Source organism: Apostichopus japonicus, chromosome 13 (genome assembly GCF_037975245.1).
Source record: "Apostichopus japonicus isolate 1M-3 chromosome 13, ASM3797524v1, whole genome shotgun sequence".
Lineage (NCBI taxonomy): Eukaryota > Metazoa > Echinodermata > Holothuroidea > Aspidochirotida > Stichopodidae > Apostichopus > Apostichopus japonicus.
In genome coordinates this window covers 5,814,070-5,840,389 of record NC_092573.1, presented here as the reverse complement: position 1 = coordinate 5,840,389, position 26,320 = coordinate 5,814,070, and the positions used below count along the sequence as shown (strand labels likewise).

General features: G+C 36.5%; 2 protein-coding genes across 3 annotated transcripts in view; one reads left to right on the top strand and one right to left on the bottom strand.

Moving 5' to 3' along the window:
* The window catches only part of LOC139978314 (uncharacterized), a 22,140-nt gene extending 5,974 nt beyond the window's left edge, over positions 1-16,166 (bottom strand). Inside the window, exons 1-6 of one of the 2 annotated variants that reach the window (XM_071988388.1) lie at positions 16,148-16,166; positions 6,093-6,584; positions 5,255-5,332; positions 2,103-2,213; positions 1,163-1,212; positions 253-348 (exon numbers count right to left, since the gene is read on the bottom strand). In XM_071988388.1, the coding sequence (XP_071844489.1) occupies positions 253-348; positions 1,163-1,212; positions 2,103-2,213; positions 5,255-5,332; positions 6,093-6,150 (393 nt within the window). In that variant the 5' untranslated portion in view covers positions 6,151-6,584; positions 16,148-16,166. Of the gene's footprint in view, positions 1-252; positions 349-1,162; positions 1,213-2,102; positions 2,214-5,254; positions 5,333-6,092; positions 6,966-16,147 lie in introns of those variants that run through there. The other variant, XM_071988387.1, reaches the window with a different exon arrangement.
* LOC139978315 (uncharacterized) lies at positions 11,733-26,320 on the top strand. Its single transcript, XM_071988390.1, has 4 exons — positions 11,733-11,924; positions 20,167-20,487; positions 23,407-23,718; positions 25,026-26,320. Exons 1-4 carry the CDS (start codon positions 11,840-11,842, stop codon positions 25,316-25,318), a joined length of 1,011 nt encoding a protein of 336 aa, XP_071844491.1. The 5' UTR covers positions 11,733-11,839; the 3' UTR covers positions 25,319-26,320.

Sequence of the window (26,320 nt, the reverse complement as noted above, 5' to 3'; positions counted from 1 at the left end):
TGACCCTTGCCACTTTGCAAGAACTCTTCATTTGATATGTTAACGGACTTGTTTGTACGTATGATTTCTTACATTCGGAATGCTTTCATATGATATAACAATTATACATTTCAAAATCATACAACACATGAGACAAATATCTATCTACTTAACAAAGAGATTGAATGCGTTGTTCTTGTTCAGTGTTAATCATAGCCTCAAAAATGAAGTAGAATGGATGTTTTGTCTCAGAACAGAAGAAATGGATCTTACCCCTTCACGACAATCCACAGATGAGCCAAATTCTCCTCTCATTTCAATTCGTGGAAGAAGTGGCTTGCATTCTGTATACATTTTCTTGTCTAGTTTCTAAGAGAAGTGCATCGAGAAAGGAAAATGAAGGTTGTGAATAGACTTCGAAATGGCTTAACATATCAAATCATAAAGAACTTCAGATTTAAACTACAGACCAAACTTGACTGATAAGGGGATCAACGTTAAATTTCGAGATTGATGAAGAGATTATATTTATCGTATTATTACTAGGAATTACCCACGAAGAGCGAATGCCAACTTCTAGGAATGTCTGTTAACCCATGTGGTGTTATGAAACATTCGTCATTTTGACCAGCTATGACATATTATTATTATTTTTCATTATAAATGTACACCATTCAGTCTTTGTCTACTATAGTGCTACCATTTCACTGCAGTAACATTACCAATGTTTATTCCAGTACATGCAGAAATATTTGCATCACACCAATGTGATTATACTTAAATTATTATCATAAAATAAAACTGCTTATCCACTAGAGAGCCTAGGTAGGAGAATGTGTAAAAGTACGTTGACCTGAATGAAAACGTAAAATGTGTTACTGTTATCATCAAAACTACAGATAGTCATTGATAGGGTGACGGGGTCCTGTTTAATTGCGCACAAAAGTTTTAAAGTACGTTGTTGATATGGCATGAAGACAGCAATTATGGTTGATTCATTGAATGAGAATACAAAACGAGTTATTTGTGATTCTAGTCGATATCATTCTAGGTATAACCAAGGACTTAGTTTAACATTTCTTATTGTTTCTATTATATTATTATTTGAGATGAGGATTGATATGTCAAGGTAATGAAATGTGAATTTAGTTTCGCCGAGTAGTTCAAGTGCTACCACACCTACCTTCAAATGTTGCCAAGCTTCGTCCGCGGCGTGTTTGGAAAGCAGTTCAGCTGTAACACAAAAGATAATGTTAAATAGAAAGTGAACTGTCCTCAGATGTGATCTCCGAAAGTTAATCATATAGCATCACGAAACTCGCCAAGATAAGGTTAGTTTAGTATTTGACAAGGGTTTGGAAACCAAAAGCAACCCCTTTAAAGCCCTATCCATATGATGATATTTTCATGCATTTTACGTTCGAAATATTGTTCTATTGTTCAAATATTGTTCATTGGACGGGTGTCCGCGTACAGAGCCTCTCTCGGGTTCGAATCCCGGTGAAGGCTGGAAGTTTTTTCACTGTTCTTGATTTTCCAACTCATTACGATTTTCAATTATATATTCATTGGCCTTTGTCGTTTACCTTCATTTCATTAACATAAAGTCTGTTCAAAGTATCTCTTTCGAGATCCGGCTTAAGGGATCACAAATGATTTCTAGTTGGTTGCATCTTGTTTGATCTCTATAGTAAGGCAAAATATGTCATCAAAAACAGAACTAGTATTGTTCGATACAGGTGACAAACGCCTACAGTGGAATTACGACCTTCATTACCGGTTTCGAACCTCTGGACATACAATCAGCGTCCATATCCTAGTGGTTATGGTGTCCGCGTACAGAGCGGGAGGGCCTGGGTTCGAATCCCAGTGGAGGCTGGAAGTTTTTTCACTGTTCTTGATTTTCCAACTAATTACGATTTTCAATTATATATATATATATATATCTATATATATATATTTATATATATATATATATATATATTATTTATATATATATATATATATATTATTTATATATATATATATATATATATATATATATATATATTTATCGGCACCTTACAATATGGTAGGATTCATCAAGATTATGCATATATACAAAATTAAAAAGTCGAAGTTACCGTCTGGGTCATCTGGTAAATAGCATTCCTTCCAAAGGGATACGCAAACATCTTTCAGAAAATGCTCGGATGATTTCTTTCTTTCACGTTTCAAGTCGTCAAGTTTACTAACTGTCATAAAGAAATACAATACAGGAAGGTTATTCTACCATAGCCAACGTAAAACGGTACCGTAGGTATACTCCATTATCACAGCAAAATTTATATCAATACCACAGTCCCAGCTTTCATAACCAAGAGAGTACAATCGAGAGTTACAATACAGGATTGATGGTACCATTATACTCGATCATTGAAGGTGAATCACGTAGTTAATATAACCAGAATGCAACGTGTATTGAGCTTTCGAAGACTTTATTGCTCAAGATTTCCGCTTGCTTACCAGAAATAGCTGTCACAATATGAATGACCCGAACCACTATTTGATGTACAATTACACTATGGCATGGTAAACACAGACCAGTCTACTGTACGTGGCAATACACACCTCCTCCAAACAACATTAGGGTCTTGTACTCAATGTGATGCACCCACACCAAGTATGAGAAGTATCTACGATTCTATCGTTAAATATCCTGTAAAAGGGTTTTCATAGTTTGACCTCTGGTGACCTCAAATGAGATTTGACCTCACAAGCAACTTGATTCTTGTATTTAATATGGCAAGTCTATATACCATGTATGAAAAGTATCCATGGTGTCTACTTTGAGAAATCATGTTTTAAATGTTTTCAGGCCACGACACTGAAATATTTTTAACAGTACTCGCTATTTGGCGACTATGACTATAAATCTACTCACCAAAACGCAAAATTCACTCACGAGTATGACTGCTGTTCAAATCTCCATATTACAGATCTACAACATCATACTTTCTATGAACAAAGGTTAGGCACTTAGGCAGATTCATGGTGCTGCGTAATTGCACATTGGAAAATAACGTTTCTGTGCAGTATGAAATTTAAACTTTTTTTCCACCAAAAGTGAGTGATGAACTAAGTAAAACATGTCGCAGAATCGCAAATAAGCAGCTAGGCCTACTATAGTGTCTCAAACAAATACAAATAAAACATCTGCAAAAAATCGTACATTTTCCAGATTATTTATCTTGTCTTTTAGCTGCAGATTGGTGTGCGAAAAATAACACTATTATAAATTTCACTGCCTAAATCCAAGCCATCTTTTACGCACTGACAGCCTAAGGTTGAAAGAGCATCTATCTTCCACTCGCAACTGGTGTTAAAGACAAACTATTTGCAAAAATTCTAGCAGCAGGACAGCAAACTTGTCTCAAAACTCCTTAAATTGTTGTATATTTTGCGAAGTATGACTGACGGCATGTAGGAAATGATAAAGAAATAATAAAGGAGATGTTTGCCAAAACAATTTTTCCTTCACGCTTTGTGTTAACGAACCCAATTTTACATTACCGTTGTACGTATACAATTAGCAGTACATGAAACTGTATTCATATGTATGTAGGGAGTGCCGATCAACTAGCGACACAGTTAATACAATGCTACTTTGGCCGCTGGTTTGCTGATACTATCTACGGATGCCCATTAGCTAATTTCCAATTGCTAACAACCTCTTCTATTCTTATGAGGCGTAACGCACATGTTATCTCATAGGTTGGTCGGTTGGTAATACGGTACATCATGAAACAAGGATTCCACAATTTGACCTCTGGTGACTCCAAATGACCTTTGACCCACACTAAAAACAGTAGGCTTCTGATTTGACGTGTCACAACTGCATATTAAATATGACATTGGTCCAGCTTCGTTCTTGAGATATCGTGTTTACAAGGTTTTTCACAATTTGACCCCAAGTGACCTTTGACCTCCTCTAAAACACAACCCTTCTTCTACTTAATGTAGTACATCTACTCACCAAATATGAGATTAGTCCTAAGCTTCCCTTTTGAGATATCGCGTTAACAAGCAAGGCGCAACACACATACACACTCATCCGCCTGCATGACTGCATAGATTATCATCGAAACCAAAAATGACATCTGACATCTTTAGTTCAACAAATTAACGCCCGTTGTCGGGTATTTTAAATACAAACTAGTCCATTTGAATTGATTGTAGTCAAATTTGACCCAAAAACCTCAGGGTCAAATAACCTAAACTTGCTATAGTCACATCAAATGATCCGATTCTGGTCAAACGTATTGAGTAATGGAGATGGCTTACAATCTTATTGTATAAATCGTTACGTCACTGGTAAAAATATTCCAGGTGGTCAATTTTCTGTGATTAATCATTAATGTATCGTTGTTTTTTTCCATGATATTTATACCCAGTGTAGTGGTTATTCCTTACCACGTGTGAACTGTGTGCCCAACGAAAATGTGTTATATAGGAACTACAGTTACACAAGGCACTCTTGAATCTGTAAATAACGACACGTAGGATCTTCTAAGAGAATATATTGTCTGGAAGGTCAAAGTACAACTTTGCATTAGGAATTTTATTCTACCTGATTTACGAGGGAACAAACTGCGTTTAGCTTATCGCGCTGGTTCATACGCTCGCGAAGGTATGAATGAGAGAGCCAGTGTCTTCCAAACATTAAGGCGGAGTGTATAGCCTAGTGGTTAACGCCGGCGTCTCCCAGTCATGAGATCCCCGGTTCGATTCCCCGCCGACAGCAAGGTGTGTCGTCTGGCAAGGGTGTTGTTCAATAACAACTTCCCGACATGGACGTTAAATGGATGTGTGCCGAGAGATTGGCTTCGGTCAGCTTGCGAGTCTATAAGCCTCCGTGGCTTCTTTCGCGAGTTCCTGCTTGCGGGAAGATCACATATACATACATACATACATACATACATACATACATACATACATTCATTACGACATCAATAATACAATGAACCTCTTTACCACGCACAAAGTATGAAATAATAATAAACAAAAGACAAATATTTGACAACAATTACCAATTCTTTTCCCAATAAAGTATGTCCAACTGCACACAACATGTCCCATATTCAAAGGAACTCAACTTTGTTGGTAATTACCATTATCTCTTAAAGGTTGTTGAAAAGGTGACCTAGGCTGGTCGAAAGGTTGGCGTATATTTTAATTTGTTTAACAGCGCAGCTGTATACTTTTATTGTTGTTTAAGTGTACATAATTTATTTACCTTTCTCCAACTGCTGAACAGATAATTTTGATTGGTCGTGTTCAGACAAATAACAATCTTGAAATGTATCCAATAAAGCTGAAACAAACAAAAAGGAATTATATAACAATCATAAACAAGTAGGTAATTCATGGAAGTGCAGATCTCGTCCCAAAATTGAGTTTTATGACCTTTTGTTGATGGCAATTGACCTCTGACCTTTAACCCTAATACATCAAATGTCATAGAGGTATGATGATAAAACATATCCATACATACACTAACTCATTATGACTTAGAATCTGATTGGGTTTAGGCCTACGGTTTAAGAGAAGTTCGAGAAACACTTTTTGCACAAATTTGTCAACTTTGATATTTAAGTTCTATTGACGACTTGACCTTTTGCATTTTAGGTTAAGCAATACAACATACAAAATGAAAGCCCGATTTCGTGTATTTCTGGTAGCAATGGTTTGAACTTCCTCTTGTTATCCTGGTGTACGTGCCTATAATGGCAAATCCTTTTATCCGTTGATAACGACCTTTGCCCTTTCACGCTATAACGTCACGGTCGCCAATCACGGATGATCAACATTTCATGCCCAGTTAAAAGATAGGCCCTCATTGAAGGTATATTGGTATTGGTTTATATAAAACGCATACCAAGATAAAATGCATTAAGAAAGCATGCACGCACTGTTATATCTAATCGGTTACAATCACATCCATCTAATCCTTCTCGACACATCTCAGCGCTTCACTCCTGCCCACGAGCAATGGTTACAGTGTGCATTTTATGTCATAGCTTACCCGCTTAATTAGTACATGATATATTGAACCGAAGCCGATGTAACCTTACCTATCAATCCAACTGGACTCAGTTCGCTCTCAGGAGTTTCAAGATCCGATGATTCCATGGTTAATCGGATGGTTGTTCGCACGCAATGTGTGTTAAATTAGTTTCACCGAGCCTACAGATTCAACATGTCGCACATCTAATGATAAACCAGTAGGCCTATACAAACATTCAGAGGTACGGACCGATATACAATGATGTCCCTGTCTTCCATTCGATTTATCTCAGATTAGTACAGAACATCAACTCCCAAAGAATTGAAGGACTACATAGAAAAGTGATTGGTTAACAGATTCATGAAATAAAATATTTCTGATGTCAGTATATACTCTAACTCGTTGATGTTGCTCACCAAATGGCTTCCAATAGGAAATATGGCGGATATGTTCTGTACGTATTGTATGAAACAAGAAATATCACACTCCCGTATAGTATTAACCACACAGTGACACGTTATATTAACGAGGGATTTCCGTTTTTGGTTCTATTGTAACACTACAGAGACGAAAGAATAGAAGAATTTGTCATATATATGTTCTGTACGCAATGTATATGAACTAAGAAATATCACACTCCTGTATATTAATAACCACACAGTGACACGGAATATCAACGAGGGATTTCCGTTTTCGATTCTTTTATAACACTACAAAAATGAAGTATTAAAGAGTTCCTGATAGACTAACAGGAATATATTATAATACAATACAATTCAAATAAGACACCCTTGTCATTGAACTTTACACTACAAAAGCAGACAATGGATTGAAAACTTATATAGGCTAACGCGTGGGTGTCGCACCACAATTAACTGTTCCATTGACTTACACACTAAACTCGTCAAGGACTACCAAAGCATAGGTTAAAGTTTTCAACTGGCATATCCTACCCACCACATGATAGCTGGGATATTGGCCTATCATGGCACTTGCCATTTTATATCATAACCGGTTTTGATTTTGAGCTAGAAGAGGAGCAAGTTTAGCAATTTTAGCACCTTAACATGTTTAGCAAGTTTAGCACGCTTCCATCTGGTCGCTTGGATTAATATCAACATTTAACCAAAGATTTTCTAAAATGGTTTATATCACCATCTGTATTACAAATTATGCTCTTTCGCGCACATAAACTCAAAAAAACAACAACAAAAAAACAATGATGTTAACTGACAATATGCTTTAACAAGCATAACATTAGGTCGTTCTAGCTCTTTTTCCGATGGTTAACTTTTCGAGCGGACGCACACTACTCTAATTATGGTGTGGTACCTATATATAGATGGTTAACATTTCGACAACAGATGGCGCTCCGTTACTAACTTATGATGTGACCAGGGAGTCGTTCCCAGAAGGGTGTGACATACTTTGTCAATCACCCTCCCATACCTATGCCCCCCCCCCCTCCCCCTGAAAATGTTGTATCTGGTGGACGTGCTAAACCATTAACTATTGTGTTATCCTATACTGTTAATGGATATTTGTCGCTAAACGATCTCAGGTGTGAATAGATATTAGTAATATATCAATATATTTCACATTTACATTGAAAGTACTGTTTTTTTGTGTCAATATATACCTTTTAACAATATGAATGTATGCCACCAAAATACCTTAGTACGCCGTTAAAAAAGTATGAAAGTGGGGTCCTCATTTCATACCATTGAGTAGGTATGAAGGTATGACACTTTATGCCACTCTTAAGTATGAATTTATAGGATGCATATGCAAATTCACTCATATCCATTTTCGGCTTATGTAAACACCTGGCTCAACTGAAAACATAGCAACCTAAAACTGTAGGGAAATAATGCATACAATACAAAATTGCCTTACAATGTAACACCCCCCTGCAGGTATCCTTAAAAATAGGAGCCATGGGTAACTAAGAATAGGTTTCTACTTGACCTGAATTTGAAAGCTAAGTGCAATTCAGATGCGTTGCAAACAGTTTATTGTTTAATTAACCTACTATTTGCGTCACTACTAAACAGTTTCGTGTTGTAATTCATCCATTTTGTCTAGTCACGCATATATGACTAATGAATCAAAAGTAGTAACCTTAAGTTTGAAGCTTGTCAATAGTGCATGTAATCTATTTTATATGCAAGAACGGATTAAACGCGCGATAAAACCCTGACTAATTTATAAAAAGACATTTCATACACAAATTATATATATATCGATCTTCTCCCTAAAAGTTACCCAGCTTTTCCAAATATCAAAATGCAATTCCTTAATTACCAAACCAACACATATATTTCAACCTAATCATTAATCACCATGCAACCTAACCTGATTAATGATATTATCGCAACATTTACCAATTCGCAATGATGGGCAAGGGGGCAGGGGAAGCTTATATGTGCTATAGGTGAGTGGTACATCGCACAAAGCGGAAAGGCCAAAATTCATGATGGTTGGATTTAGAATGTTAGAAATATTAAAATTTGAAGGTAATGTCAAGGAAGCAAACGTTGTTACCTTCAAAAATATAAGATAAAGACAATGTTTGTTGCGTTTTCAAATGTCAAAGTTATTATTTTACTTGGTTTCTTGGCATGTTATAGACATTTGGTCAGGAAATCCTCATTGGCACGTAGGAGGTGCACATTTGTTTTTTAAACCCTTTGACAAAGATAGGCATTGTTTGTCTTACCCTGGTATCAAATAATTGGTCTATACCTTGGAAAGATTGAATAAAACAAGCAAGAAAATAGTTTCCGACAAATGTCCATCTTCTATACGCATATCAATGTGAAAGAACCATATTTTGGGGTAATATAGTTTCTTTTGTCTTCATTAAGATGCTCAAAATAAGTTAATTAAAACATACATCATACCAGTCAACAGTAAGAAAAGAATACACATACAAAAATAATGATGCTTAACAATAGATGACAACAATTACAATTACACTGACAAAAGAGTATTATTTCTGTTGAAAGTTTGTGCATGTGATACATTTATTGAAGTTCGAAATAATAGCGACTAAAATTATGACTAGAAATAAACAATTTTCTGTTAGGAAAACTGAAACCCAAAAAGTCTTCCAATTGCGTTATAAACATGGATTCCATAATAGCTACATTGTATAGACTTTCGAACTATGCTACAATGTTATACCAGGAAGCAACAACACGTATCAGCTTCCCAATGGCTACTAAATTTCTCAAACCTCTGTGTAAGAGTCAAACTGGATTACATAATCATTCAAGTTAATGAAGTTATTAATTTGTAGTTACGTTAACTATGTAGGTGCCAGGCAGTGTATTTAAATGTTTCTTTGTAAATCTCATTGTATTAATACACTAACATAATATCTTTGCATGGTTAACTTCTGGCTAAACAATTAATGAAACAATTACAGTACGAATGTTCTTGAAAACATGTTGTAATATTCCATAGCGTGCTATAACAATTGTAATTGATAATGTCAAATTTAACAAGAGTACAAAATTTCAGCAACAAATCAAAACCCAGTTTATTCGTAAAAGCATAACCAAAGAGAAACACATCTTGGGTCATCACCCAAGTCGAAAAGGTGTGAGCTTATATTTGTTCTTAACGTGTAGCATATTATGCATTTATATGCCAGGGTGTTATAACACACTAACACGTGTTATGTTTTGGGAGCATGCGAGAGCTAGATATGTTAAAGATACAATACAGTAATCGTAGTGGTATTATATATATATCTTTTTTTATTTTTTTATTTTTTTTTATTTTTATATTTTATATATATATATTTTTTTATATATTTTTTTAACACAGGCCGCAATAAAATGTGCCTCTAGCATAACACGTGTTATCATGTTATAACACAGATGCATATAAATGCGCAATATATTCAAGTCGAAAACGCTATTATAAGCAACTGTACAATTCGGTTCGGGTGGGGTCAGTGAGAGTAAGAGCATATAGGTAGGTGAGAGTAAGAGTATATAGGTAGTACGTCTTATTTACGTCTGGATAGCATCTTACACCGAACTAGAGAAACAACCCCCCCCCACCTCAACCCCCCCTCCAAAAAAAAAATAACCAGACGTCACATGTATAATACATTATTATGACATAATGTATTGAAATATGTTTGGAAATTTTGCCACAAAAAAAAAACCGATAGTCAAATACGGTTCATGTCATTTGCAGATTACATGTGTTTAATACCATTAAGATATATATATACTTAATGTCATCTTGACTTCGCCTGACATTTTTGCAGTGTTAGCCATGCAGTTAAATCATGTTCTCAGAAGTTTCAAGATTAAAAAAAAAACCTTTAGCAACCAAGAGGAATCTGTGGCTCAGACCAAGCGGTGCACCAGTTCCGAGCCGGTAAACCAGTGCTCCAATCCGCCCTATTCATAGTTTCGCGCTGTAACAAGCTCTGCGACAAACAAAGACGTGACCAGGCTGAGTACATTATTGGAAATTATGGTAATTACTTACAACCCTGTCAAGGAGATCACATTGTGATTAGTCTATAGTGACGAAGATATTGTTGTAAAATTAAAGATTGTAGCATTATCAAATCCCCACTCACATCTGATCAGGCAACTCAGTTGCAGGTTCGGTTCCTCTAGTGCTGAACACATAACACGGAAACCTCCCCCCCCCCCTTCACCCTTCCACCCCCTCAAGAAAAAACTATGAAGGAAAGAACATTTTAAGAATTGATGATAAGGTGAGTTGATATTAACTGAAATTTGGTAAAATGGTAAAATCGAAGAGTGCGTTGATAAATGTTATCCTAATTTGCACAAAATATGGTATCTTGCTGTTTATCAAAGTAATGTTGTAAATTAACGCACGGTAGAGATTTCGTTACTGCACTATATGTATACTTACTCTATATAGTAGAATACTTTCTCATACTTATTTTGACGGTATCTCATGCTCCTGAAAAATGGCATGGTTTATGGAGCTGTGTAATGTTTTGTATTTATGTTTCCTGAAGACATGTGAAATTTAACCACGTACAGGGTGCATGGTTGATACCGACTGTCTACTGTTTTCCAATGTTTGTATATACATGTTTATATATAATACGCTAAGCGAACGAATCGAATCAGTTTGCGTAACAGAACGAAATACTTGGCAGGGTATTTATGGAAATAATCCATTACTTGAAGGGGAGTGAAACTGGTTACAAATACAAGGAGTGTATTAGAATTGTATCATATTATTAAGGAATGAAAATCACTTTCTTGAAGTTTCAGTTTTCAGTTTATAGACAGCCTGAAGGGCTTTTATAAAATACTTGTTCAAAAGACGTAAATCGTTTTACACTGTGGAGGTTATAGTTGAAATCAGATCTTCAACTGTCACGTGCTCTTCATTACGCGCCAAAATGATCATGCAGTAGTGAAGGAAGGGAGGGCGCTCTCAGTGAAGGAGATGCAGATTTTTATATTTATTTTGCTTATTTATCGTTTTTATAGTTCCCATCTGAGTCAAAAAAGCTAGCTCCAGGATTCTGTGAAGCTTAGAAAACAATACAAAATGACTAAACACATATGACAGATTGTTATGCACATATTCAAAAAAACAAACCCGATATTTCTTATATTTATAGAGACCCTGGCCAAGGCGCCTACGTATACGGTACCTCTATAAAAACACACAAATACCCCAAAATAGTCTAAAACATCCTGGCGAAAATAAGATAAAAAGCCCCGACCAGTTTCTTGATTTCTCACTTTTGATCCTATTGGTGATCCTGTTTGCAGACCAGTCCAGAGAACGAAGATCATGTCGTCGCATCATATTCTGCTCATTTCTATTTTAATTCCAATCTCATGTTGGCTTCTTTCGACGGAATGCTGCTTGCAGCAGGGTAAGTTCATTTTTTTTTCTCTCGAACACATCTTTACCTGCTGAGAAACCGACCTGACATCAGACCAAGGATGTTTCCTTCTAACTTTGAATTTCAGAGTTCTTAAACCATTTCTTTCATGAAACAAGTTGCTCTTTATATTTAACTAGTCTGTTCTATTGCGTGCCAATATATTGGTTAGACAATCTCTTCTTGACTAAGTGAGAAATTCGTCGATTGATTTATATTTGGAAATATACAATATTGATCTCTTTATTTTTTTTTTTGAGCATGAAATAAGTAGGCCTACTATTCTATTTTATGTTTTCCTTGCCAATAATGCGTCACACACACCGCTAGCCTGCTAATAAAAGAAAACTTCTTCTTATATTAGTTTCTTAGGCTATGATTACCTTTTTTACTTTAAAATATCCATTAATTTTGTAACGTCTTTTCGTAATAATTCTCACAAAGTAATTAGCTGTTTGATTTTAATGAATATCTTCCGGCCTTTGCTACTACTATATAATACAATTTAAGAGTAGTCTCCGCCTATGCAATAAACATGTCGCAATTTTCGTTTAAAGCAAGTCTATTAACAGCATTTGAGGAAGTATAATTTCTCTCACTGTTTCCTGTTTCCTACCTTAGACAACGATTATTAGTGATTGAAGCACATTTTGGAGGAAAATATTGAATATTGATATAAACTAAAATAATATTTAGCCTACTTTTTAAGGAAATTGATCAAGCGAAAACAAAACGAAGCATCTTTAGTGAAATCAAAAACATGAAACGAATCAGAAAATACTTTAGAAATATATTGGCTGAGTCTTAAAATACAGAAAGATAATCTATAAATATGGAGACACTCAAGTTGTTATGAACATCATTTCCTTGTTCAATCGACAGTTTATTTTCGCTATCAGTATACAAGACAATACCCATGATTTCTTTTCACTTTATCTAAACTGTGAAAATTAAACATGTCAATCTTATATCCGAATCATATTGAAAAAAAAAATCTTCGTCGAGACTTTTTTCCCTTCACTCAGTTTTCAATCGTTACCGTACGAAAGTTGACTGAGTTAACTATCGATTAATAAACTGTTTAAATTGAAAAACGTACCGGTTACGTCGAAATTTCAGTCCATCATATTTTATGAATAAATTTCGGGTGACGTTCAGCATAAAGAGATTTCGGATACCCAGTATTATTTAATCTGTTGGCCATCTTAAAGTTCCTTCTTCCTGCATGTAACACATAAGTCAAGTTGGAATACGACTCCGAACAGCCCCCCCCCACCCCCAGGCAACGAAAAATATTGTTACAGTACTTGACCTTGCTCTGCGTCTAAATCTCTCGTAAATAAGTGCAAACGGAAAACAGAAAAACAAACTTGTAAGGACACTTAAACTAACGTAGATCTATTTGTTTACAAAGCAATCAAACATAACCTCCTACTTGCATGATTTTGCATCGTTTACTCAGGATTTATTCGAATCCGGCCTTATTAAGTCTGCATGGTGTGGAATACGTAGGATGCCTACGTGAGGAACTAAAAAACAAAACACGTGCTGATGTTTTTGCCACAAGAAGTGGGAAATGGCACTCGAATCTACGTTAAGCCACATCTGACGAATAATGAGTAGGTCTTATGATTATTTGAAGCCAGCAATATCAGTTAGTGTTTGCTTAATCTATACCCCACTCATCATTAACTGTCAAACTGGATTTCATAATATCCTTGTTTGGCCAGTCGGCCGTACATGAAAGAAATGTGCTTAGTTTTACTTATTTATTTTATTTTTTATTTTGTGACTAAGGTGTTCTGGAACAACATACTTTTGTTCACAATCATAAAAGGTTGCACATTAACGACAGGTCAATGCCAAAGTGGAAGGATTTTGATTCCACGAATCTTATATCAAGAATATGCTAATATGCATAAAGCTGACTATACACATGGCCGAAAAGAAGACGTGTAGCATAGAAGAAAAAAAATGGAGGGGTAGGCGCTATAATTGACGTCACAGCCACAGCTCTAGGTAATAATTATAACACAACTAGTGACGTGCACAGGATATCAAAGGTGTGTGTGGAGGGGGCGGGGTTCAATTCAGTTCAATCGCCCACGACTGATTTTGGAGAGAGGTTACCTTTATTGACGGGCTGTTGTCTAAGGTGACCATATTTTTCCAAGAGATCTGAGAACATGATGCTGATGTTGAACCCCCCCCCTCCCTCCCACCCTCCACCCTTCTCCATATTGAAAAAGCTAAGTTTAAATTTTAAAGTTAACTGAAAAATGCAAGGAATGTCTGTTATCCATTATCGTGTGTTTTATTGGACCAGTTATAGACCGGTTTCTATCATAGTGTTAAGAGTTTGCACCTCGTCGTCAGTTCTTCACCTTGACGCAAATAGATTTGAGGAGTTATAATGGCAACTAAAGTGCCTTAATTTAGTACTTTCAGTATGTTTGAGTTTTCTGATTCTATTTTTGTTTTTTATTCTTAATTTTCTTTCATATAATTACAGCTTAACGGTGTAAGTAGTTTTGCATGTGAATATGGCCATTTCAATTTCCAAATTATCTGATCATCATTTTTAATTTCCATGCCCTCTCACGCAAAAATGCTGGACGACTGACTGATTATGTTTTTTTTTTTTATTTAACTGGTCGTTGCAGTATATGACCTTGTTTCCAAACTTCGTTGATATGTGATATTGATATAGAAGTCTGTCGATGTCAAATTTGCATTTACTGAAGTAATGATATCATTTTATCTATTTTATTTATTATTATTATTTTGCGTGGTCAGATTGGTTTTGCTATTCTATCCACTGAGATTAGTTCTGAGTTGGCAAACGATACTAGAGACGATTTCAGTCTGGATGGGCTATGCTGATTGGATAATATAATAAACGTGTCTTCGTCTTTGACTAACGTAGCCTATAATAACAAGTGATTGCAGAAGGGTTTTAGTTTTCGTTCTTGGTATTGATGTCTGCTAATGCATGGTCAGATTACCTTTAAATATGCTGACGTCAGTTCTTAATAACCAATGACATGTCTGATGCTAGCCGACTGCATAATTATGTTAATTTGATAATAAGACAATACTTTGTCTTTGAATATTCTTTATCGAGTGATTGTAACAAAAAATCATGTTTTATTCCAAATGCCAGGAGATGAGGTAGTCAGCTTGTGCTTTTGTATTCAGTGTTATTAGTTTGTGGTTGTATATTCTCTTTATATCCGGGTGATGAACTTTATGTGGTCTCCAATCATGGCCAAATGTTTGAATGCGTGTCTATACTTCCCATTCATTTTATTAAAAGCCATGACTGCAGTGTGGTGTTCTCTTTCCCGTTACACCATATGCTGACCTTTGTTTTTAATTTTCGAAAACTGCAAGTGATTTCAGTGCATGTGTTCTGCCTTCATGTCCAGGATTTGACTATGCATACTTTCCATTCATCATCCCCAGTATATGACAGTGTGTGTTTTCCCTTCATATCAGGTGATAAATGTGTGCTATCCATTCCCAGTGCATGTGATGGCATTATGAGATTCTTCCATGACCAGGTGGCGACAATGTATATACATTTCCTATGGCATGTCAGTGTGTGTTCTCCCTTCGTGTTCAGGCAATCAGAATGAATGCTTATATATGAGTCAATGGTCTCCAATAATGCCTGTTTCTGTTGACGTAGAGACAGTTGTAATCTGCTTCTTTCAATAGTCATTAGTGATGCCGGTTTGTTTATGTTATATCCTTCCCGGTGATTGAAATATTAATATACTGTCATGCAAATTTGCCCTTGTTTCAGTAGTGACCGGTGACGTCATTGCTATTTATAAGTTTGGCACGTTATGGGAAGTAATGGTTTATTTATCTTGTTACTTCTTTTTTATTTTTGGAATTCGTTCTTCTAATTTTCTTTTTCCTTTCTTCCACGTATACACCTTCTTGTCGAATTATTCCACTCTTTGATTTCTCTTAAAGTAAAGTTTAACATTTTATACAACTTTCAGTGTATTCGACGACAGATTAAAATTGCGTTAGTGACCGGTAGGCCTAAAGGGTACAGAATGTATCGGCCTATCAAAAACAAGTTGCTAAGGCATAATTCAAGTATGATCGTGAATAACAAGAAGTATGCACTGATCAAATACTGATTTGCAATGTCGCATTTATATTTTTAAACTTCGTATCTTCACAAACAATGGACTCACCGAATAGCTCATGAGAGATGAAATACAGTTTAACACTACGATTGGTCGGCAATCAGAAATGAATGCTTATATATAAGTCAATGGTCTCCAATAATGCCTGTTTCTGTTGACGTCGAGACAGTTGTATTTGCTATTTTCAATAGTCATCAGTGATGCCGGTTTGTTTATGTTATATCCTTCCCGGTGATTGAAATTTTAATATACTGTCATGCAAAATTTTCCCTTGTTTCAGTAGTGACCGGTGACGTCATTGCTATTTATAAGTCTGGCACGTTATGGGAAGTAATGGTTTATTTGTATTGTTACTTCTTTCTTTTTTTGGAATTCGTTCTTCTAATTTTCTTTTTCCTTTCTTCCACGTATACACCTTCTTGTCGAATTATTCCACTCTTTGATTTCTCTTAAAGTAAAGTTTAACATTTTAGACAACTTTCAGTGTATTCGACGACAGATTAAATTGCGTTAGTTACCGGTAGGCCTAAAGGGTACAGAATGTATCGGCCCATCGAAAACAAGTTGCTAAGGCATAATTCAAGTATGATCGTGAATTAACAAGAAGTATGCACTGATCAACTACTTATTTGCAATGTCGCACTTATAATTTTAAACTTCGTATCTTCACAAACAATGGACCAGGCGCAGGAAGTGCAATTTCCAGCGATCTGGGAGGCATTTTCAGCCAAAATTTTCTAGTACGTTACGGGTAGCGCCAACTTATGGTGGCGCTACGCTTGGATAGTGTTAAAATGCAGAATCTACGGCTCTGATAGTTTGCCTATACAGGGTTCGCCCCTCCCTTGGCAAATAACTGGCTACGCGCCTTCAATGGACTCCCCGAATAGCTCATGAAAGATGGAATACAGTTTAACACTATACGATTGGTCGGCTTTGCTGTTATGTTTTCATACAAACGGAAATTGCACTTATCAACGCGGTTAAAAATAGATGAAAACTTTAGAATCCAATTCAAATAACAAAATGACTTATCCTCCGATATGTTTTGTTTGTTGCTTGATAAATTGATAGAGTTGTGTTTACGTGTTGTTTCTTATAATGAAAGAGAAAAATAATGGAAAAATGTTACAACAACAAAATAACAACTAAACAGAAATAAACGCAATCAACATTCTGTTATAATTGTTACCGCTTTAGTCTATTGACCTGGGTCAATATAGTTACTTTGTATGCAACACAGTATGTTGATACGATACTCACCCGTTAAAGGGAATATAAAACTAAAATGGGTCAATATAATGTGTCAAAATAATACAGGAAATGATAAGCATAAACGGCCACAAGAGTTTGGAAAAAACAAGGATACATTACAGGAACTTTTTGGAAACCATTTTGTTTCGATATGACAAAGCCTTTTAACAAAGTTCTTCTTCGCAGCAAAAGAGTTCTAATGTATAGGCGGTACTTTCATTTAACATCAGTACAAATATTTCCTTCCCCGATTGAACAAATAACAGCAGTATGAAAAGAAGGAAATAAAAATATGATGATAGCGAAACAAGATAATAGATTTCTGTACGTAAGCAAGAAATACCAAAGGAAAATGACAGGAGGTGCTCAACAAAATAACTAATCCTTTTATCACTGTAACTTATGCACGTTGGATATAAGTTTTTTTTAAATAGATATATCCTTTTTTCATTTCATTTTTATTTTTTATGATATGTTTTTTTAAAGATATGTTGGTTTTTATTTATTTTTTATGATATGTTTTTTTTTTAAAGATATGTTGGGGTTTTTTTTATTTATATTTTGTGATATGTTGGTTTTTCGATATTAGTCCTTGAAATGTAGAGACACCGGTAAACGAATAAGTATTCAGCTCTTAAAGGTCCTATTTTGAAGTAATGCGATATGCTTTAACTTATTTCATTAGTTTTGTTTTGTTTAAAAAAAATATATATACACCTAAGGAGGAAAACAACACAAGGGATAATTAAGGCGGAAACACATGAGGGATAACTAATATTCTCTTTCCTGTCTAACTCAAGTCCCCTAGTGAACTTGCTGTATGAACAAATATTTGTTTACGAGATGTGATATTTACAAGTGGCCCACGCTGCATGCGGAGGTGTTCTTATTTCATCTGATATTGAATCAGGATCATGAAGGTTATCCTATATTTCCCGTTTTCCGAATGCAACACGTGTTCACATTAATAAAAACATCTTTGTTTACATATATCTCAAATGTCAATATGCATCGTTATCACCACTAGTTTTCTGCGCATGTGCATGGTACACGAAGCCATCACGCATGACTTCATGATATGACCATTGAATGATTGCATATAGCCTGCAAAGGCCTTCACACCATATCTCCGGCGAGATATTCCTTACTTATATGTTTAAACCAAAGTAAAACAAATTTATCCTCCACGATAAACAAAAGAAAAGTCTGGATTCTTTTGCTCTTTGTTAAAGAGAGATGAAAACCTGGACATTCAGATCACGACAGTTTTTAATGATGGGGCTATTCAACTAAGTAACTCTATGGTCTAGCACTTGATCTGACAAACTGCTTTGCGTTCATACTTAATTTGGAAGATTTTTGATATCAATTTCTTTGATGTCACAGAAGATAACAGTACGTACGCACATTTTACTACAAAAGGGCAGGCCTAAACTGTCTGATGACGTCACAAAAGATATCGGCCTATACGCGCTCTGTCAATAGAGAAATTGAATAACTTTGTAATGAAGTCAACATAATTAGCAACGTCACAGCAGACACAGCAGCATCTACCCGTACTAGTAGTAGTAGTAGTAGTAGTAAGTTGAGTCTCGTCTATCCGACATGCTCAGTAATTAACCTCCGCCACGTATCACGATCTTGCGCAAGGTTTATTGCTCCCTCGAAATTGTTAATGTTAACGTCCTTAAATTGCGACTTTCTTTTTCCAAGAAAGGTAGTCACGGGCCTTCCTACTGGTTTAGCAGTATGTCTCAATGCTTCTCTTAAAGCAACCTTTGCTGGAGCGCCCTCCTGGAGTCTTGCTACATGACCGAAAAATCTCAATCTTCTCCATACGACTATCGATGACCAAGGTGTTTGGTTGTTTTCATTGTAGAGCTCATCGTATAATAACCAATTATTATTGCTCCTTCCCACAGTTCGCAATTGTACAAAAAAATACTCTTTAATATAGCCTCGAAAATAACTTTCTAATGAAGTCAAAATAGTTAGCAAGGTCACAGCAGACACAGCGGCATCTATCCGTACTGCATGTAATACAAAAAAAATTAGGCCTTACTGTCCAATGACGTCACAACAGATAACGTTGTCTACGCGCACCTCATCACGAAATTTGACTAACTTGTTTATGAGAGCGAAACAGATAATATCACCTACGCGCAATAAGATCACAGACAGCGTTGCCAACTCGCGCGCTGCTCTGTAAAACGTAACTTAATCGTAACCGTCTAATGACGTCACGCCAGGTAACGGTGTCCACGCGCAATGCTCTACATAATTTAATTACGTGTGCTGCACAATTTCTATGGCGCTGCACTTGAGAAGGAAGGTCTAATCAAAGATCATTTTTATCTCGATAGATTGATGAGCATAGTCTTCCAGTAGACGGGCGCGGTTGCACATTAGGTTTTGGCAATACAATTGTTGCAGCGCGTTTGTGATGAAGCAAAGCGGTATTCGCTTGACAAGGCTATTCATTTCGTGAAACCAGTGTTAGTGTGTATCCAGTATATGATTCATCAATCTCCAGAACTACACAAAAGCTAACTGCCTAATGACGTAATGATATAATGAAACTTGGTTAGTTAGTATAGTTAATTACATTGTATAGGATATAGGATTTGAGTATAAAATCGCAACAACAAAAAAACACGAAACTTTATTAAGATCAAATACAAAATAAAAACTGCTTTGAACCGTTTTTGTCTACCCATTATTTGGTCCTCTTATTGAATTTATCTCTTTTCATTTTAATTTATCTCTTGGTGACACAAATTAAAAAAGTTTCAATTAAAAACTTTATGTCGCAGATCATACGAGAGATCGTTTATTGTACGGAGGAAGAATGGTACCAATTAATACAGACGGTAGGCAGCATTCAGGGAAGGTCTTCTACTTCCAGATACCAGCACATTTGGGAAAACGAGTCTTTAAGCGGACTATGTTTGGAAGAAGTGGAATCGTGAGAGTACAAACGGCACCTCGTGCGTATCCGGTTACAAAAGAGACGGCGTCCTGTCTTAATCGTGGAACCAATCGTTCACAAACAACACACTGTCGTGATGGAATATCGACACATATTTGTCCGCTGAATTCAAGCAAGGCTTACTGTCGACTCCTTGACAATATCGGTAGGTTATATCGAAACACTATTGTAGCTTGGGTTATCATTGAAAGGATAGTCCAGTTGTAAATATATTTTGAGAATAATGACAGAGGGAGACATTGAAAAGATCCTAGTAAGAAAACCTTCACACAGAGAGCGAGACAGACAGACATGCTGACAAAGTCCATATCACTTTTTATCTCATGTGATAGAAGGAGTATTATCTATTGCCAAGAATAATTTCTTAATTTAAAATAATTTGGCACCAGCGTTTCTTTTTATTTCCTTATTATCTGGAACGCGAGGGGGCGGGGGGGGGGGGAGTTGTCAAGATAACTGATATACATTATTGAGAAATGAAAGAAACATACATATGTTTGAAGTTTTTCTTTTCAAACACGGATACTTAACCAATCAATCACGATATCATTAGGAAATATCTGACTGGAAACATGAAATTCTTTATGCGACATGTAGCATTTTTGTAACGAAGTATATATATATATATATATATATATATATATATATATATATATATATATATATATATATATATATATATATTATCAGGGTTCTGCCGCTGCCGGTCGGCGCCGGTCGGGCCCGACCAGCACGCTGAATTACCGACCGCCACAATCTGCCTGAGTGACTTTTCCGACTGGCACTTATTTTCGATAGGAACTCCAAAAAACAGCTCCATAGCCGGAGGGTCGAACGTACAGAAACAATCTGTTTGAGACTAGGGGAAATCCAGATCATAACTGTTCAAATTTCAAAATATCCAACACATCACAATGTCATACTTAGTGAAAATTACCAGAGTTCCGCATTCCAGACCAATGACTGTCTCCGTTTCCAACTCCCGATCGTACTATTGATAGTTTCATTTATATCTATTTTTATCGCGCGAGACACAGGCACTATCCAGCTTGCTAGTACACATACGGCCTTAACCTTCGTAGCGGGTGAATTTACATCATATTGCATTAGGCATAACCAGCGCACTCCGCCTCGTAGTGACTATACGTGACGGCTACACGAACTAGTCAGCCACGTGCACGGTGCATTGCTATTGCTCTTTAGTATACTTAATAGGCACCACCGGCTGGTCTGTACTCTGGTGCTCCAGATATTTGTCCTAACCTTTCTTCATTAATTATGAAAAATTCCAGACATGAGATCTCATTTCAAAGCTGTCTACATGTGGCTCAGAATACTCTGGAAGGGCCGTTTCCGGCCATCTGGGGGGTTTCCAAAACCCAAAATTTTCTTGTACGCTCCGCGCCAACTGATGGTGGCGCTCCGCTTAGATAGTCCTGCCGGCACTCAATCCACCCTGGGCAGAACCCTGATATATAGTGGAAGTGTGATTTCCAGCGATCTGGGAGGCACTTTGGCCAAAATTTGCTTGGAAGCTTTGCGCCAACAAAAGGTCTTGGGTAGTGCCATTTCCGGCGATCTGGGAGGCATTTTCGGCCAAAATTGTCTTGTACGCTTCGCGCCAACTACGGTGGCGCTACGCTAAGATAATTTGCCTCCCTTGGCAAATTCCTCGCTACGCGCCTGTTCGAATTTGTAATGCAAACAGCAGATATCACATCATATCATTGAGCATGAAAATGGCGTTCCAGGATGAACAGCCTCAAAACTGCCCGACTTGCCCGAAAAATATAAGCATAAATTTTCGCGTTCAACATGTTAATGTCAATATCATATAAGCAAGCATCGGTTATTACATCGCATGTCATCGTGTACCGCACAGTCCGTGAAAGTTGCGCATTATACCGCGGGATGCTAATGTAAACAACGAAATGTCTTTTGCAGATGGCGAAAAAAGTATGGAGGTCCAATTATGTCATAACTCTCTTTTACATTAGTAATGGCGAATTAGGGGCCCCAGCCCCCCCCCCCCCCGCCTCCTACGCCTATGTGTGTAGTGTTCGGTTTCGGATATATCTGCTATTTTTTCATTTCCTTCAACCAAGTTTTATAATAGCCGTTATAAGAAGTTCTAATATTATTTTAATATTAAATTAACTGTATCTGAATTTTCGAAAATTTCCTGACCAACATTCTTCATTACACTTCCCTCTACTCGTGCAATTTTGACCGCTCTGTTAGGGGTTGAAGGAGGTTATTCCATATTGGTTGTCCATAGATGAAATTTTGTGCAACATTATTGGCATGTTTTGAAGTGAGTTTATTCACGAGAAATGTGAATTTTCAAATTCTGAACAAATAATGGGCTTAAAACCTTGAAAAGTGGGGCTGGCGGGTATTGTGGCCGCAACCGTAGAATCACATACAAAAACATTGACACACAGGACATGCGATGAGTTTGAACATGATGTGTGACTGGTGACAATCTACAAAAAGGTTATGGATGGAAAAAAAAAACTTTTGGGAAACACTTGGTTCTCAGGCAAAAATTGTACATCTGGTTGGTCATTTTCAAGCCCCGAGAAGTGCCATTTCCGGTGATCTGGGGAGTATCAAAACCAGAAATTTTCTCGTACGCTGCGCGCCAACTGATGGTGGCGCTCCGCTTAGATAGTAATCGCGCCCCCCGGTTAGAAAAACTCATAATTAGCGAAGATCTTAAAGTTATTGCAAACATTGCCATGTAGTTATTTTTTTTATCATTTCAATAAAAACAAAATAAGAAAAAGTTCTAATTGACACGTATACTTAACTGCTGTACAGATACATTATGAAACTGCGACGACTGACAGTTTATGAATATGCAATAGTCGAAAAACATGACGTCAAAGTTGACAAATTGTAGGTAGGTATTAACCTAGTAATTGTTAGTATTAGACATTTCATAGTACGACTTTTCTGACGCTCAAATATAAGCTAAACATTAATTATTCAGTGCTAATCTTCTCACCAGAATTTACATCTAACAATTCTTTCTATTTATTTTTATTATTTTTTATTTCAGATTCATCTTGTATCACTCTCAACCTATCTACAAAATCAGACCGTCTTGGATACTCTAGTGTGGCTGCCGACTGGACGATATGTAATTCGAGTAGTACGGTCCATGTGGTCAATCAAACGATAACATACCAACTATTAGACAATGGCAATTGCACGAATGGTACCACCACGTTTCCACGAACTGTAGGAAACGTCACACGATGTCATAGAAAAAGAAAATTTAAGGCTTATTCATTAGTCAAGGTTACATTAACTGTGCAAACAAAGACAAAGAATTTGACGAAATACGATGAAATACGAAGCAAAAGTACAGGTGAGTTCAAGTTCAGTTAGTAACATAATAAACAAAAACTAGGGGCGCAACCACGTATAATTCTAGGGAGACTTCAGCCCCCCCCCCCACACCCTCCATCCCTCATCACCCCCAACCATCGCACCTCCCCCTCCCCCCCCCCCCCACAGAAAGAGGAAATAATATCTTAGCCGTCGCCCTCATTTTTATGAAACTTATGAACATGTGACAATATAGAAAACAATGTGGGTATTACAGCTTGAATTTGCCTTAGTCAAGGTTAAACATTTAATCCAAGCAGGCTTGAGGAAAGGGTGGAGGGGGGGGGGGGGTGAGGAGGACATAGCCCGGGTCAATTACATAGGGAGAATATGTGGAGGTGACCAGGATACTGTGAGTTGAAGCAGAATGTCGTATTCTAATTATCATTATTATTATTATTAATTTATTTTGCATAATAAACCTAAGGAAAATTACCAAGTTTACTAACAATTGCCCGGGAACATTATTAGTCCTGGTTCCGGCTTGCCTCTCATCGTCTCTGGATCCACAAAACATGTGTGCCGCAAAATAAGCGGAGGGTACAATTAACTAATTATGTTTTCAGGAACGTTGTCCTTCCTGTCAAAAGATTTAAATGATACCACCAGATTGTGATTAATTCACACATACACCCACCCTCCTCCACCATCCCCCCACACAAACACCACTCCCCCACACGCACCAACACACACACAAATAAGCAAAAAAAGAAAACACATACACACACACATGCATACAAAATGCAGCTTTAAATCTTAATCAAGTGAAATATGATATCATTATATTTTGTACTTATAATACGTTTTACTTTTATTATCATTTCTAAGGGAAATGGTTATCTTTTCGATCTCCTAATAGTCCAAGTTCACATCGTGCAGTTCTCGAACCTCCAGCAGCCATCTGCTGTTAACACAAAAACTTCTGTAAATTTCTATATGTGAAATTTATAAGTATTGATAGTAAATATGACTACACTATATTCATAGATTCCTCTTAAAAATAATATGTTTGCACCGTCTTAGTTTTCAAATCAATTCTTTGCAAAGAAACCTTCCCTATTAACCCTCTCTCTCCTCTCTCTCCCTCTACACCTCTGTCCCACTCCCCCCCCCCCACCCCCTCTCTCTCTCTTTCTCTCTATCTCTTTCTTTCGTCTGCCGTGGTAAAGTTTTTTTTATTTCTTTTAAACAATTACACGCGTCGATTCATTATTCATATCGTGATATGGTACTATCATCATTTCTTTTCTTTTTTTCTTATAACATATATCTTTTCTTTTTGTACAGCTCCTACCGGTGAACCTACGAACATAGAGGCTACAAGAGACAGACGGTTAAACACCTTGTCATTTAGCTGGGAAGATCCCATATGTAAGAAACGTAATGGTAACATCACTCATTTCAGTTACGTGTTGTATCGTTCTAATTCACGCATTGTAAAGAATGACGACGTTGTAAACGGCACTCGCACCGTCAAATTCAATGGACTAAGTCGCAGTGAACGATTCTCGTTTGACGTACGAGCGCATACAGACTCGGGACCGGGTCCCTACAGTGATCCATACGAGGGGTTCTTTTAAAAGGTTACTTTAGACACACACAAATTTAATTGTGACTTGTTACACGTGCACCGTTATAGAATGACAATATTACATTGAAATCAATATTGATATATCGTAGACCGTTTAAAGATTCTATGTACAAAAGGAATTTTGATATGTTGTATAAGGTTAAAGGGAAGGTCCACGATAAAACCAGACATTAATATGTGATAGGCAATGCCTATATTCCAAAGTAATATACCATATTATATTGGATTTTACTAAAACGAGTCCAAAATATTTCAAATGACACACTAAACAGTAGTCACCGTCAATTTGAAGAGCGGCCATTTTGTCTTGTTCTTTGACGTACAATCCCCCTAAACAGCTGTTTGGTGGGAGGTGGAACATATATATGATACCACCAACGAAGCATGCATTGTAATTAAAATATGGTAACAGTAGCGTTAAAAGTAAAGTTAGCAGTAACAGTAACGTTAACAGTAAAGGTAATGCTTTGGAGTAATATAATACCTCCTTTAAATTCCTATCATTCTCCTGCAAGGTCTTTAACCCTTGCACTTTTGAGCTTCAATTTCCCCTCGTTAATTCCCACTGAAATAAATTAAAAATTGTTCGGTCCAATTTCAGACGTTTAGTTTAGAAGCCCGTATTTTTAGTCAAAGAAAAACATAACAAAAATTTTGGACCATGTATTGTTTTCTTTGTTAGTCATGGTTGTTTCATTCAGTGATAGTTTTGATGAATATTAATGACGTTACGAAGTAGATAATATTGAACCAATTATTGATCAGATCCCTCAGCACCTGTGACCCTACCGAAGCTTTGCCACTTTTGAACGGATTTTACAGAGGCAAATGAGTTCTGGAAAATGAATCAACCAGTGCTCATGATCAGTATTATGACCATATTATTTAACCGATTTCTAGTTTCCAATCAGTATCTTGAAGTAATTTTACAGCGTTTAATTGAACTTTAATTGTATCAAGAAGGAAATAAATCATCTAGAAATCAACAGAA